The sequence below is a fragment of the Triturus cristatus genome, chromosome 11, assembly GCF_964204655.1.
Source record: "Triturus cristatus chromosome 11, aTriCri1.1, whole genome shotgun sequence".
In the NCBI taxonomy this organism is placed as follows: Eukaryota; Metazoa; Chordata; class Amphibia; order Caudata; family Salamandridae; genus Triturus; species Triturus cristatus.
Window position 1 is genome coordinate 666,405,044 of NC_140594.1, and position 16,511 is coordinate 666,421,554.

The 16,511-nt window shown below is 45.5% G+C and overlaps 1 protein-coding gene across 4 annotated transcripts in view; it reads left to right on the forward strand.

Moving 5' to 3' along the window:
• Nucleotides 1-9,140, forward strand: part of CEP63 (centrosomal protein 63) — a 395,360-nt gene extending 386,220 nt beyond the window's left edge. For all 4 annotated transcript variants that reach the window (XM_085634243.1, XM_085634242.1, XM_085634244.1 and 1 more), the window contains one exon: nucleotides 7,971-9,140. In XM_085634243.1, coding sequence (XP_085490369.1) covers nucleotides 7,971-8,129 — 159 coding nt within the window. In that variant the 3' untranslated portion in view covers nucleotides 8,130-9,140. The remainder of the gene's footprint in view (nucleotides 1-7,970) is intronic.
• The last annotated feature ends 7,371 nt before the right edge of the window (nucleotides 9,141-16,511 follow it).

A 16,511-nucleotide genomic window follows, 5' to 3' on the forward strand; every position in this document is an offset into this window, starting at 1 on the left:
CGAATCAGGCACTACTCAATTAAAAAAGAATAAAGGAAGGCAACTCCTCTGGATTGGTATATGTTGGTATATTTGGGATCTAATGGGGGTAACAGGCATAGTGAGGGCTTGGAGTCCCACCCGAATTCAGACGAGAGCGTCAGCAAGGTCAACTACAGCTCATTTTTAAGTCATTTAATGCTGACATTTTGATCATGAGGACACATTGGAAGGATCATCTTAACCTCTCTGACCTGATACTGTGTGTTCTCCAAAGCTGATTTGGGACAGTGGCCACGGCGTGACTGGCTACCCAGCATTACGGTGGACTGTAAGGGTGGGGGCCAGTTTTGCCGCTGGGGACTTGTCAGTGCTGGCCATGTTGTACTTGCAGTACTTCAAAATAAACCATGCAAAAAAAATGGTTTTAAAGCATGCTTAAAGGATATTTTTATCATTTGTTTTTGCATTGTTCATTTAGAACTGCTGCAATTGGCAAGAAAACCGTCCCCAGTCTCAGTTAAAACCGGCCTCCACCCTGCCAGCTCATAAAAACGCATGGTCCTGGTAGGTCAGTCAGGCCCTGGCAGTGGTATCACATTTGTCAGATGGATATGAAACTCATTATGTGCTCTCTCTTTCTGTGCTTATAGAAAATGTCCCTGATGCTTCAAAGTCAAAACCTTGAGCAGCACTGGGAACTGAAGGTGTGGTATGGGAACTGACCTGGTCGCTGTTTCTTTGTTGAGGAAAAGTGCTCTGCCATAGGTTGTGAAGGTGGTGTTATAGCCTGTAGTATACAATACCTCCAGGGTGCAAGTAACCTAGATTCTTAAGAAGATACTGGTAAATACAGTAGTGGCTGCAACATTGTCAAATGATTTTAGTTTGTATATGGCTATCTTGAGACCGGCATCCGCCACTCAGGGTTTGAAGCCTTTATCTGCATAGGAAGTTGATATCCATGAGGAGGTAACCCACATTTGGCACACAATGCGTAATTATGAGACACATTTCCTGCTATTTACAAAGTAAATTTAAGAATCTATTTGATAGCAATTAGCAGAAACCAACATCATACAGATTTTCTGTAGACCTGTGGGATGTATCCATTTCTCACCATTGCGTGCTCTCTGGGGGTGCTAAGTTAAGTCAGTGTTGTGCCTTACAACTTCAGATCAGCACCCTCAATTGTTAATAAAATGCTGACAGTGGCATTTTTTGCATACCAGAAAAGTTTACTCCGGCAGTTTTATCTTGCATTCTACTGGCACCCCCAGCAAGACTGAGAATTGGGGTGCTTCTGGATTGTCGTTTTGTGATAAAGGGTGGTTCAAAAACATAAAGGTGAAGGGAGAACTGTTTGTAAGAGGCGGAATGTTTGCCAGATTTCCGTGTAGTGCACACTACATGACAATCAGTTAAAGGATCAGAACTTTGCTGTCAAAGATTAAAGACTGATTCCTCCCTGACTGGGTCAAAGCACATCAGAAAGGATTCAATATTATCAGGCTTTTCTGAGAACAGGAACCACAGTTCCTCACCAGTTTGTTTGAATGCTTGAGTTCGAGGCATGTGGGCTGCTGAATTCATATCTGTGCATAGATCGCCGCCTAGTGTTGGGTCCGGATGTTTGCACGTTGTTGTCCTGGAAGAGTCTTCGAAGTATCCTGAGATAGGTGACTCCTCCCCTGGACCACAGTGCGCATGGGCATCCTCTCCATCCTCAGATTATTTTTTTCCGCCATTGGGTTCGGATGTGCTTATCTTGACTCAAGTTAGGAAAATTTAGTTTTCAGGCCAAAAGGCCTTTAGTTTTCGTCTGTACTGTTCCCGATCGGTATCGACAGTTTACTTGCTAGTTTAGCGACTTTAACAACTTTTTCGGATCCATTATATCCGACCATCGACCCTACATCGACGATGGAATCGAGGACCCCATTCAAGCGGTGTCCTGTTTGCCACGCGAAATATCCACATATCGACGTCCACCCGGTGTGCAACAAATGCCTCTCACCGGATCACGACGAATCGAAATGTATGGCCTGTGCCCGATTCAGATCCAAGAAGACTCTCCGGAATCGACGAGCCGCGAGACTTGAAGCGCAGCAAGCGGCACCGGCCCGACCAACATCTTCAGCACCGAGGACGAAGATGTTGAAAGCGTGGAAAACATACCCTCCAGCCCCGCTTCCGAACACGGTTCCAGATCGGAAGACGTAGATGAAGAGCTTTTTCACAGGGAAGAAGCCGACGATGAGGTAGGAGACTACGATGAGGCCTTAGGGGCCGAAGAAGGTAGCTCCGGTGACGAGCAGGGCCTACCCGTCCAAACGGAGGATATCCCAGTGCGTCAGTCTACGGCTCCGGTCGAGGGATCGCCTTCAGGCCTTACCCAAGATCAATCCCGCAGTTCTTCGGCCCCGCCCTCTGGCCCGGCCTCGGACATCCAGCGAGAGCCATTATTACCCAAAAAGACTGGTTTCCCTTCCACGAAACCGAAACCAATCGTCGCACCGGTTCAACAGAAACCAAAAGTGAAACTAACACTGGTCGGCTCGAGGACCACCACACCTTCGACGCCAGCCAAAACCGTCGGCTCCGACCGCACCAAAAGAGACTTCGGTGCCGAACTCGCTGCAGCCGATGTCGGCGCCGACCCAAAGAGAAAGGCCATCGGTACCGCCAAAGCGCCTCGGCCCCCGGCACCGAAACAATCGGCACCGACCACCAAGGTTAAAATGGCCGCTGCATCGCAATCCACCTCGAAAGCAGCGACTACGGTCCAATCATCGACGCCGTCGACAGCTACTACCTCTCCTCGACTCGATGACCCTGTGGCTCCAAAGAAGTCCACACCTACCTCTACAGAACCACTCGGCGCCAAAGAACCGTCGGCGTTCCAGGTGCGACAAGTTGCAGCGTCCTTGCAACGCATCAGAGAAAAGGCAGCCCTCCAGGCCACGTCGGGCTCCGAGCCGAAAAAGGCTCAAAAGGCACCTTCGGCACCAACCAACATCACCTTTGGTTTGCCGCCATCCACGGCGCCGAAACTATTCGAGATCAGAACACGTGTCACCCAGACAAGGTCCCCATCTACTGAACACTCTCCTACTGGGACATCACCGTCCCACTTCATCAACGCCGACACCAGCAGGCTCATGCTCCGAAAGCGGAAGATCACTTCCGAGCAGGCTTTGGACTCTTACAGGATCCCGCTAAAGCAAAAACTGCCGGCAGAATCGGAACCAGTTCTTTATGAACGCCTCCACACCTCTTACCCAGATCCACAGTCCTTCTGTCCGACGCACTCCGACACGGACGCATTAGAGGACTACATGGGTGACGACACCACCTACCCCAGGGATATGGACCCTGAAGGCCAGCAGGACCCTGATCAAGCTTGGGATGACGCTGTAGACCCAGGTGCCGCTATGGATACACAGGACACGCAGCTTTATGGCGCAAAAACGTCTCCCACAGAGGACACTGCTGCATTCAACGCCCTCATTGAACGTGCCGCAGCCAATCATGGAGTGCAACTCCACTCAGACACAATCGAGGACGATTTCTTGGTGGACACTTTCGCATCCTCAGAGAGGACTGTAAGGACTCTGCCCATGTTGAAAGGTGTCCTCAAGCCAGCAAAGGACATTTTCAAAGAAACCACCAGGGCACGGGTAATAAACCCCAGGATCGAGAAAAAATACAAGCCAGCACCTGGGGACCCTACGTACATTAGAGGCCAGTTGCCTCTGGACTCCATCGTAGTTGCTAATGCTCGCAAACGGGCACACTCGCAGACAACTGGTGATGCTCCTCCCCCGGACAAAGAGTCCAAGGTGCTAGAGACCTCCGGCAAAAGGATTGCAGCCCAGGCGGCAAACATATGGCGCATTGCCAATACACAGGCGCTCCTAGCTCGCTACGATCGCTCACACTATGACACGTTAGAGACCCTACTCCAACATCTACCTGACGAGTACAAAGAGGCAGCGGAGCTCCTCATCAGGGAGGGACAACTTCTCACAAACGCATCCATTAAGTGTGCACTGGATGCCGCCGACACAGCTGCGAGAGCAATAAACACCAGCGTCATGCTACGACGACACGCCTGGTTACGAATCTCCGGATTCAAACCTGAGGTTCAAAATAACATCCTCAATCAGCCGGTCAACCCCGACTACTTATTCGGGCCAGAGGTTGACACCACCCTAGAAAAGATAAAAAAAGACACAGACACTGCAAAGTCAATGGGGGCTCTGCAAACGCAGACATTTCGTAGTGGCTCCTTTCGTCGCCCCGGAAATAGAGGAGCGGGTAGAGGACAGGGGTCACAGCAAACCTACAATAAAGGGGGCACACAAAGTACCTACGATAAAAAAACCCGAGGTGGATATCGTGGCTCCAGCACAAAGGGCAGAGGACGCGGTTACGGCAATACCAGGTCCTCCCCCAAGAACAAACAGTGACGCCCTCTCCCTTCCCCCCGACCACATAACACCTGTCGGGGGAAGACTCCAGCGGTTCCAGTCCACGTGGAATACCATCACCACGGACAGGTGGGTCAAAGATGTTATCCAACACGGTTACTGCCTCGAATTAACCCCCACTCCACCCACAATACCGCCAAAGCACCGTCCTATGTCCTCAGAGCACTTAGCATTATTACAGCAGGAAGTGCTAAGTATGCTGCAAAAGGGCGCAATAGAGGTCGTGCCCGTCCACCAGCAGGGGACAGGGGTGTACTCTCTGTACTTCTTAATACCAAAAAAGGACGGGTCACTCAGACCTATACTAGACCTGAGACCCCTCAACCACTACATTCTCTCAGAGCATTTCCACATGCTCACCCTACAGCAGGTTCTCCCGCTGCTCAGACAGGGAGACTTCCTAGCCACGCTAGACCTCAAAGATGCGTATTTCCACATACCCATACACCCGTCACACAGAAAATATCTCAGGTTCACTATTCAGGGGCAGCACTACCAATTCAAAGTTCTTCCCTTCGGCGTGACAACAGCACCCAGAGTTTTCACAAAGTGCCTAGCTACTGTGGCTGCACATCTACGGAGGCAACACATTCACGTCTACCCTTACCTGGACGACTGGCATGTTCAGGCAAAGTCAGCCCAGCAATGTGCCAGCCACATGTCCCGCACCATTCACCTTCTTCACAGTCTGGGATTCTCACTAAATTACCCCAAATCACATCTCCAACCCGCACACGCACAACAGTACCTAGGTGCGACCATAGACACTCTGGCAGCCACAGCTCAGCCAAATTTAGTGAGGATCAACGGCATGCAAATGCTGATCTCAAAGTTCAAACCCCAACACTCCCTTCCTGCGAGAGTGTTCATGCAGTTGATAGGCATGATGGCCTCCTGCATTTTCATAGTCCCGCACGCGAGACTACATATGCGCCCGCTTCAGGAGTGCTTGGCACGTCAATGGAATCAGGCTCACGGGCAACTAAAAGACCTAGTGTTGGTGAGCGGTCGGGCATACAACTCTCTGCATTGGTGGAATCCACAAAACCTTTGCAAAGGCCGACCGTTCCAAGAGCCTGTTCCACAAATCATACTAACAGCGGACGCGTCTCTCCAGGGATGGGGAGCTCATGTACTCCATTACACAGTGCAGGGACTATGGACAATACAACAAAAGAAGATGCACATCAACCTTCTAGAACTGATGACAATCTTCCTGGCAATGAAAGCCTTCAAGGTACACTTGTGCAACAAAGTCGTGTTGATCCGGACAGACAACATGACTGCCATGTACTACATACAGAAGCAGGGAGGAACGCACTCTCCACAGTTGTCTCATCTGGCTCAGAGCATGTGGAAGTGGGCCATTCAGAGGAACATATTCCTCATGGCGGAACACCTCCCCGGCAAGGACAACCAGATGGCGGATCTGCTCAGCAGACACTGCCACCAGATGCACGAGTGGGAGCTACACCCGTCAGTACTCCAACCGTACTTCCAACAGTGGGGTCATCCAGAGATAGACCTATTCGCCACAAGCGAAAACGCAAAATGCCAAAGCTTTGCCGCCAGGTTCCCACATCCACAGTCGCAGGGCAATGCGATATGGATGAACTGGTCCGGCAGATTTGCGTACGCTTTTCCCCCAGCGCCGTTGATACCGCTGGTGGCACGCAAACTGCGACAACACTCACTGACACTCATCCTGGTTGCTCCAACATGGGCACGCCAGCCATGGTACACCACCTTTCTGGAACTTTCCGTGGTGCCGCATCAAAGGCTGCGGATCAAACCCGCGCATTTGACGCAGAACCATGGAGAAATTCAGCACCCAGATCCGCAACAGCTGAACCTGGGGATCTGGCTCCTGAAGTCCTAGAGTTTGGCTACCTAAACCTGCCACCTGACTGTATGGAGATCATTAAGGAAGCTAGGAGACCCACTACCAGAGCTTGCTATGCAGCCAAATGGAAGAGGTTTGTCATTTATTGCAATAACAATAACATTAACCCGCTAGACGCATCCATTCAAAACATAATCTGTTACCTCTTACACCTATACCGATGCAATCTGGCATACACCTCAATACGTATCCATTTGACCGCAATAGCAGCCTATCTCCAGAACAGGCAGCACCTCTCTTTATTCAGAGTGCCTGCCATCAAAGCCTTCTTGGAGGGACTTAAATGAGTAATTCCCCCAAGACACCCACCAGCACCAGTGTGGAACCTCAACTTGGTCCTCACCCGACTGATGGGTCCACCCTTCGAACCTCTCCACTCATGTGAGATTCAATTCCTCACCTGGAAAGTAGCTTTCCTAGTAGCAATCACTTTGTTGAGAAGAGTTAGTGAACTCCAGGCACTAACCATTCAAGAGCCATTCATACAGGTTCACGCAAACAGGGTCGTACTACGTACCAACCCCAAATTCATGCCTAAAGTAATATCGCAGTTCCACATGAATCAAACGATTGAACTTCCTGTTTTCTTTCAGAATCCACAAAATGTCGCTGAAAGAATGCTCCATACACTAGACGTCAAAAGAGCCCTCATGTACTATATAGACAGAACTAAAAACTTTAGGAAGACAAAACAACTTTTCGTTGCCTTTTCCCCACAACACAAAGGCAACGCCATCTCCAAAGCAGGTATAGCCAGATGGATCGTTAAATGTATTCAAATTTGCTATCAAAAGGCTAAACGCACATTAACGATTCCCCCACGAGCCCACTCAACACGTAAGTTAGGGGCCTCCATGGCTTTCCTGGGAAACATTCCTATACATGATATATGTAGAGCAGCCACATGGTCCACTAGACATACATTTACCAAACACTATTGTGTAGATGTACACTCAAAACAGTAGGCAGCTGTAGGACAGGCTGTTCTCAAAACTCTTTTTCAGACCGCTGCAGCTGGCACTGGTAGCCGCCGCTAATGGGAGGTACTGCTATGTATTCTATGCACAGATATGAATTCAGCAGCCCACATGCCTCGAACTGAATATGCTACTTACCAGTATGCATCTGTTCTTGGCATGTAGGGCTGCTGACATTCATATCGCCCACCCTCCTCCCCGGCGCCTGTAGCAGCTGCAGCTCTCAGAATTACGGTATAGCATGGTCATCACTTTCTGTATCTACTCCATCACTGCCACAATGGCGAAAAACAATCTGAGGATGGAGAGGATGCCCATGCGCACTGTGGTCCAGGGGAGGAGTCACCTATCTCAGGATACTTCGAAGACTCTTCCAGGACAACAACGTGCAAACATCCGGACCCAACACTAGGCGGCGATCTATGCACAGATATGAATGTCAGCAGCCCTACATGCCAAGAACAGATGCATACTGGTAAGTAGCATATTCATTATCAGATTGACTGACAGTTTGTCGTGTGCAAGAACAGACTGCGGAAAAAATGATCCCTGAGAGTTAATGTACTAGAGATTCATGGTTTTTCTTTTCTTTGGTTAACAATTGTATACTCTTTTCAGCACCCTACACCTGCCTCACCTGATCGATCCATATCCACTCGCTTCCTGGATGAAGAAGAGCTGCGGTCACAGCAACTCTTGGAGCGGCTAGACTTGCACATCGAGGAGCTGAAGAAGGAGAGCCAGAAGACTCTGACTCAGTTTGCGCACACCGAGTGAATACCATGCTCAGTCATAGAAGGATTGGGCAGGGATGAGGCAGAGTACTCTAGGATGATATTTTACAGACATCATCACCTCTCTAACTTACTCTGACTCATTATATCAGTCTAAGAGCTCACAATGCTGCCAAAATAATAAGATCTCAAGGTCCTCGAAGACAGCTCCTCAATTTCATAAGCCTTCTCCTAGTACAATTTACAGTCCAATTAGTCGCTTGAAAATCCATGAGCTATTCGGCTTCTGTGAACCAGGCTTCAATATGTTCTCTTGTATCCTGCAATTGTGGCCACAAGGACCACTTGAGCCTTTTGATGATGTGTGAAGTTTCAACTCAACTGCTACTAAGAACATAACTTTGGTAAATAAGAAATAGTTTCTGATCCATTTCGTCCTTCACTACTCCTGTTGGAGGTGGCAGGCCTAGGTGCGACACACTGGCTTGGAAGTGAACCGAGGAGCTCCAAAGTCATTTCTGACCCTTTAAAGAACCATTTCACAGGTAGCTGTTGTGCCATTTTCAGTGAACGGGCAAAAGTGGTCTACATGCTTTTGCAGTAACGTTCCACATGTCACGAATTTTAACCTTCACAGCCCAACCTAGACTACACACCCTCCGGAGTGATCTGCTTCATGTGCTGAGCATGAGTAGAATGGTTGAAGAGAATACTGGGCAGTATTTGGTGCTTCTGGGGGGGAGGCTGGTTCCAAAGATGTGGCAACACATCAGGGTATAGGAACTGGCATGAACACTGAAAACAGTTCAGCGCAGACTGTGCTCCATGTGGTTTCCCAAGAGTCCCTATATTGCTGATTAATTTAACTTTATTTCTGTAACATGAATGGAGTGTGGGCTCTGTTTAATATATTTGAAATTGATATATTTATTTGTTTACGTAATATTTATACTTGATGATTTTTAATAAAGTAATTTTATGTTTTAGCATTCCTCTACAGCTACATTGCTTAAGTCTACATATTTTTGTTACCTTAATAAACTGTCACATGTGATACTTATGCATTTTACTCTACATTATTTTCTCCTCATGTTATCAGACAAGAATATCCCTTGAATTTGCCATTTACTGATGTGTGGTGAGACTAGAAATATGTTTTCTTTAAATCTTTAAACGTGCCGAAGCAGCCTTAGCCAGGGTCTTGTCCCTGCAGACAGAATTAGTCCTCAAAGTTTTCTCGTCAGGTCTGTTCAAACCTACTGCCTTACAAAAGGATAATGAAGTTTCATTTGTCCCATGTAAATTTCTCACATTCCTATATAACTCCTAAATGTATGAATGTTGACCTTACCAGATTACCTTCACCCGTTGTTTATTCTTATAAAGCCAAATTTAACAATAGGTCTGCATCGAAACCCACACTTACGGCAGTTAAACAGTGTTCCACATGATATCAACATAATTACTTATAGAACATTCTCCTTACCAATAGAGTTAAGAGGAGAAGGTATGCCAAGAAACCGAATCACTATACAGTTAGAAAATAATTATAGTCGTAGACACAGTGGCGTCAATCTACAAGACACCAATGAAAAGAGGTTACTAACAGTATATGCAATCAATATTTCTCTGTATGGGTTCTTCATTAATATTTAGAAACATTGTCCAACTCCTTCTACATGCAGGCTTTCAAAACAAATCTCAAGCCAAGTTAAAAAAAATGCTTATACATAATGCTGCTATGTACATTTTAGTTCTGATATAAAAAAGAAAATGTTGTTGTTTACTTATAAATTGATTTTGAACTTCCCCAGAGGACAATTTAGCATAATAATAATAATCCACATTTCTAAAGCGCGAACAATCACCCGTAAGGATCTCTAGGCGCTGGGGGCCGTCGGGAGGATTGAGCAAGCTATTGCCCAGAGTCACATGGTGCTGGCCTAAACTGGCACCGGGGATCGAACCCTGATCCCCAGATTCCGGAGTCAGTCGCCCTGGCCGTGGCGCCACACCTCTTCTTTCTGCATCAGCAAATATTTATACAAACATATTAAAAGCGAATATTTTAAAAAAAGGAAATATTACCAGTTTACAGACCTGTATTAAAAATACAGATCTAAACCAGTTTTGTAAAAGAAGAGAAACATTTAAAAGCATGGTAACAAATCAAACAATCTAGTCGGGATATAATACAAAGAAGAAACTCCTCTAGAGTTGTGTTTTAATGCTGTAAAAATAGCAATTTTCTCCAAATTCAGTCAGACGGGGACACACAAATAAAACACGAGTTGTGTCTTGGACAGCCGAGCGGCCAAAATTGCTCATGCGGTCTTTGAGGAAGACATACCTGACTTCCAAGATCAAACCATTTTTTCTCAACAAAAAATGAATTTTCTAATCTTGTGTACTTGCAATGTAGGGCAGGGGTTTACTGAGGTGTTCTGATATTACAAAAATGTGATTGGATTTTTTTCCATGTGGACTGGAGACTGTCATGTCTTATACAGAAAGAGAATTCTTTTTGTCATCAAAAGATATGAGGAAAAGGAGTCAATCTTTTTCCGGCACCTAGTCTTAAACTCCATAAAGCACCACAAATTGCGCCAGGACTTGAGCATCAATGCTGGAAGTGACCCCACCAACGCTGCAGGACTAGTCTCTCGGAGGTGAATTTGAAGTGACCTCCACTGAAGTCCCATACCACCCATCCCCTAGCTTATTTGGATTCGGAGACGTTTCATCTAAATTATAGACTGCTTGACCGGAATGATGACATTGACAATAGTTCTCCGGTCTTTGATCACAGATACCTCTTTTTGGACTTACTATAAGCCAGTGGTCTTGAAACTTCACCTAACACTGGTCTCCGTTCTCCTAGTTCCCCAACTGAAGAGTCTGCTTTATTGCCTATGGTCAATCAAAGAGCAGCAGCAGTCCTAGACCTACAACTGCCTATGACAGAGATCAAAACAAACGTATTAACAGAGGTTCTGCTGCCAGAGTAGACCTTGCAGAACCCCCACCACTTAATGACGCCCTAATGCACACACTGCTGTGCACCTGGGTAAAGCCAAGATCTTGCTCACCAGCAAACAAGCAGATACCCAGAAGGCTCCTGTCCTCCAGGAGTTCCAGCTTTTCTCCTGGAACACTTGATACTGAAGAGTCTGGTAGTCCAGGTTTCCACCAATAGCCTCAATCCTAATGTGTTTCCGGCCATACTGCCAGACAAACTTTTGCCATACACGTTATCCTCAGGCAGCCTCACCTTCACGTCCATTAACTGCAGCTGCCTCTTGGGAAAATATTTGTATGCACTATGGGACATCTTGGCTAGCGTCTTCCTAGCAGTCTCAGCAGACCTTTGGATCAATTTGCAACAAGTAATTCACGATGGCCAGGAGACAAAAAAAATGTCATCCGCTTGGGCCTGGTCACCACCGACTTTTTGGGTAGGCAGTTGATATCAGCTTGGTGCTTCAGCAGCACATTTGGATACACTCATTGTTTCTCGAGCCATGTCTAACAATCTGTAAAGGACATGCCATTCAATAGCACCTCTCTCTTCTGAGAAATGTCTCTTGTGAGATAAGAAAGACTCAGCTATGGAGCACTTCAAGGAGAGCTAAGCAACAGCATGCTGTCTCGGACTCGCACCACTTACGAAGAAGTACCACCCCAATAATTTCACCACTTTCAGGAAGAGGGTTCTTGTTAGGTAAAGCTCTTCTATACACGAGACAAACCTGACGTTCAATCCAATGCTGTGGAACTACCAGTCCTCTTGAAACTGTAGAGCAAATGTTTTGAAAAATGTCCTACACTTCTTTTTGTGCCCAACAACCCCAGGAGTAAACGTCCATGGCCCCTAATGGACCTCAGTGGAAGCACTTAGAGATCTCAGGGTGACAGCCTGAGGACAATAGCAAAGTCCAGTCCAAGTCCAGTTGCTACTGCTTAGCTGGGACTCTAAAAAGAATGTTTTCTTAAGCTTTTTATGCTCCTGGAGATTTTTCTGGATTGTCCTATTTCGAGAGATAGTAGATTTAGTGTTTTAATCTGCACCTTGGTTTTCTACATAGAACAGCTTGGCCTGCCATAATGAAAATAGCTTTTTGTGCCTTGTCACTGTAGGGATATGGTAAAGTTAATGTTTCACAAAAGGTTCCACTTTTAAATGCCATGCACCCTACCTTGTGAGCTACAAAGAGGTGACTTACTAATGTCTTTTTAAAAAAAAAAAACTTTTAAAGAGTTATTTTAACAGGTCCCACTGCAGGTTTTACACCGCATAAGTCAGTAGATGCTGTAGTCCATAGGTGACATTTAACTTTCCATGGCATGTTGCAGTTTCTACACTATATACTATAGCCTTACAGGAGAGTTAAATAAACCAATCGTGAATTAACCAATTTCTTCATGTGTTAGGGATCAGAGCACCTACACTTGGCAGCAGTGCCCATCTTCCAATGTCTAAAAAACATCAATAAAATTAAGCAAAAAAGATATATGGGGGTGCCCACACAAAAAGGTTATTTTCTCACACTCGGATATTGGAGTGAGGAATCAGTTACGACCTTCAATGCAATCAAGAAGCAGAAACCACCACTTGCTCTGCAGACAAGTTCCTTTTAGCATGCTAGGATCCATCAGTGTGTTATTCTAGACTATCTGCAGTCCTGAGCTGAAGTGTGGATTGGAGGATGTGGACAAAACATACAGTTTTTAGATAGAATGGTGATTCCTTGCAATAAGACGCAACATCCACTAAAATCGGGCAAGAGTTTACTGTGATCATGGGTGTGAGGCTAACACCATGAGTAGGACCTGTGCAGTAAACTGGTGTCTGGAAATAGGGAGAGATGTGAAGTCACTGGTGGGGAATAAAACTTGGTTTAACTTCTGAAGACCTGCCAACTTTGAAACTAAGTTTACAGTATGAGAGGGGATGTGGCCTTAAAAGAGTGGGGTCTGGAATTGGGCTGTTTCTTTGAGACCATCACCATCTGGCCAATCATAGAGTCGATGGGCGTATAGTTTGTCCCTACTTGAGCTGATCCTCCAACCTAAACAAATAACAAAAGTTTGATAGGCTGTCACCAATATCCTAGGGAGGATGTAAAACCCCTGATCGACATTGGTTGCCGGGAGTCCAAACAAAGGCTGGAAATCCACTCTCTACAGGGGTTTCCATCTTGCTTTGTTGCACCAGGTGATATCAGTTTTCAACGAGAGCCAATATCAAGTGACACATGGTCTGATTTTGCTGTCTGGTCTGGCTGCAAGAATCGAGGGACTGTTGAAAATCGAAGTGATGAGCAGCACTGTCTATTTCCCAGTGTCCGCCTGCCTATCCTACATGTCCAGTTGACAGGTGCCTGTAGTAGGACAGCATGCAACTCCTTGCCCACTATCCCATCCACCTGCAATTGGACTGAAGAGCAGACAGGCACCCACCTCAGCTACATTGATCATGCTCCTGGACTTTTGGGCTTGTGCTAACTACCAAGCAGCAAAACTGAAAGACCGTGTCAAGCAAAAATCATCAGCCATGCGGACAAACATGGAAGACAGGCTAAAGCAACCGGCCTTCATCACAGGCACCATCACGCCTCAACTGCAAATGTGGTGGCCATATAGATGGAGCATGATTTGAGTATTCCTTGAGGGACTTTCAAGTTTTCCAATATCTAAACTAAATATTTGATTTGTATAAGACATAAACTAAACAACACTGGATAAATGTTTGTTCACTGAAGGTTTATTCATGAAAATGTAAGTGTTTTTTAAACTGTTACCAACTTGAGCACCTTCAATGCAGCTCCCGCTGTCACCTTTGTGTGAATCCGGTCCAATATAAGTTTCTGCAACCTTCATGCTACTAATGAAGACATTTCTATTGTGGGGGAAGCAGCCTGAGGCTCCAAAACTGACAAACACTGTTAGCTGGTGTTGAGAGATAGGGAACAAACACTGACATGCATTTGTGGACCCAAGACTGCATGAAGAGAATCCGTTAGAGCTCCGAGGCTGTGGGAGGGCGATAAGGCAACAGCAAGAGCCAATGGTGCTCAGAAGCTAGGGTGCTGCCTCATCTTTATCAAAGCATATTTCAGATAGATACCTTTCCTTGCAGATTCCTCACCTTCTGAATTTCAAAGAAGTTACACTAAATTTGGAAACGTTTCATTTTCTCTCTATGCTGGTACGGTGCGCTTGCTCCAGTTGAGCACCGAAAATGGTTCCTCATGTCGTCACTGGAATCATAAAGCTCCCCATGGGTCGGTGTATTGATGTCAGTGCCCTTTTTCTGCGCCAACGACGTGAATCTAGAGCTTGAATCTCGTTAGGAGATCATCGACGATGAATTTTGTTATTCTTTTAAAAAAAAATGAGGGACAGGATTCTTTACAAGTTCCCCACTAAAAATTCAGGTTTTAAATTGTGTAGCAACTGTGATGGACACATGTCCATTACGGACCTGCACAAAATTTGCCTAAGGTGCTTGAACCTCAGTGTTGGATTACACACTCCAGGGCCATAAAAGAAGGGAAGGCTAAGATGTTCATGGCCCAAAGTGGTAAGAACTTTGTAGTAGACACAAAAAAAGGATGAGGTCGAAAACACTGGGGTCGCTGCCGCCGATGAAGACAAAATAAGCCCCTACACTCTGGACCTAGCAAAGACAGTTCTTCCCAATTTACCTGGCCATCTGAGGCCCCACTTTTCTGAATTAATAGGGATGGGCAATCTGCAACTCAACTGGTTATCTAGTCTGGACTAGACAACCACCAAAGCTATGGGAACTTCTATTTCTCCACGTCACCACGCATGGCTAAGAAACTCCGGAGTCTCTCAAAATGTCCAAATAACCCATATGGACCTCCATTCCGAATGTTCCCATCTCTTTGAGGCAAAGGGCAATGCCACTATAGAAAGGTTAACCGTGAGGTCCCTGAGCATACCAACTCAATGGAGGGACTACCACCAATTTTAAAAAGTTTGCGGATTCTCAAGAGATTTTTCCTTTTGAGGCCATCATAATAGGTCGTACATCACCAGCAACAACGGACAAACCCACTGTACTGGCAATAAATGGGGTTTGGGCAAATGTGGAGCAAGAGCCCTGCCATTTCCTACTGCCTTTCTCTTCTGCCGCCTCACTATCTCCTCTTTCAAATGTCATTCTCATCCATTTGCCTTCAAGACGTATACAAAAATTAGGGGGAATCTTGCATCAATATGCTGATGGTGGGGCTTTATGACTCCAGTGACTTCACAAGACATCGCTTCTGCCATCAAAGTGGAGTCAGCCCTCCTTACTGGCATGAGAGAGCTAGTAAAAAGTTTCCAGGTTTATTCTGAGGACTGGGATATTCAAAAGGTGAGGAATCTGCAAGATACAGTATCCCCCAGAAAGATCTTTGTCAAGGGTAAGTTACTTTTTGTTTGTTAACAAAAACATTTAACAATTCAAAGTAGTATAGAAGGCGGTGTGATAAAGTTATGTAAGAGTGGAAACCATAGCCTTTTTACTCCTTAATGGCTGCTATGAAGAGATAAACTACCTTGAAGAACATGCATTAGAAGTGCACACAGCTTCTCTATCGACTGTTTTATGTTGATGAGCAGTTATATTGTCATTCATTTTGTAGTCTGCAAGTGAGTAAGTAGTGACCATTTTACTAGAGAGAAGTTAATTAAAATCGCTGACACCAGCTTTCTCTATGAGAAAATGGTGCAAAAAGTGAGATGGGGGAACTGCTGTAAAATATCTATAAGTTTCTATATTTAACTGGACGATTGTACAGGAACTGATGAAAAAGGGGCTATTTAATAATGAACATAAGACTTTGAAAGACCAAGAAACGTTAATGGCCTTAATTATGTCAAATTAACATGTGTCAACACTCGATCTGTGGATAGGAAGAGGAAAGCATAGTTTGATGAGATTTTATATTAGCTAGATGTTTTAGGAAAGCACTCAGAAAATCTTTACTCGGTATAGTCAGTCAGTCAGTTACTTTTATTCGATTATTGAAAATCAAAAAAAGACAATACAAACAGATAATCACATAACATAAGATACAGGGCAAAAGTTCATCAATTACAATAATAGTTATAAATGACATTATCAAAGTTTAAAAGGTTTGAAGAGAACATATTTCATAAGTTCAATTCTAAGTTAAAAAGAATAAATAAGATACAGTAGTATAGTTTCAATTTAAAAAATCTAACAGGAATAGAAAACTCCATGACAAAAGACCACCATCCTTCACACCACGTCAGTCATGTTATGACTAGGCCGTGCACTGACACGCTTCTTATTAATGCGAACAGCTGCAACTAAGAAATTTGCTACATAAAAAGCAATAGTAGTGTTAGGTAAAAGTTGCAAAAACAGAAGCGCTGGCCGAACCTG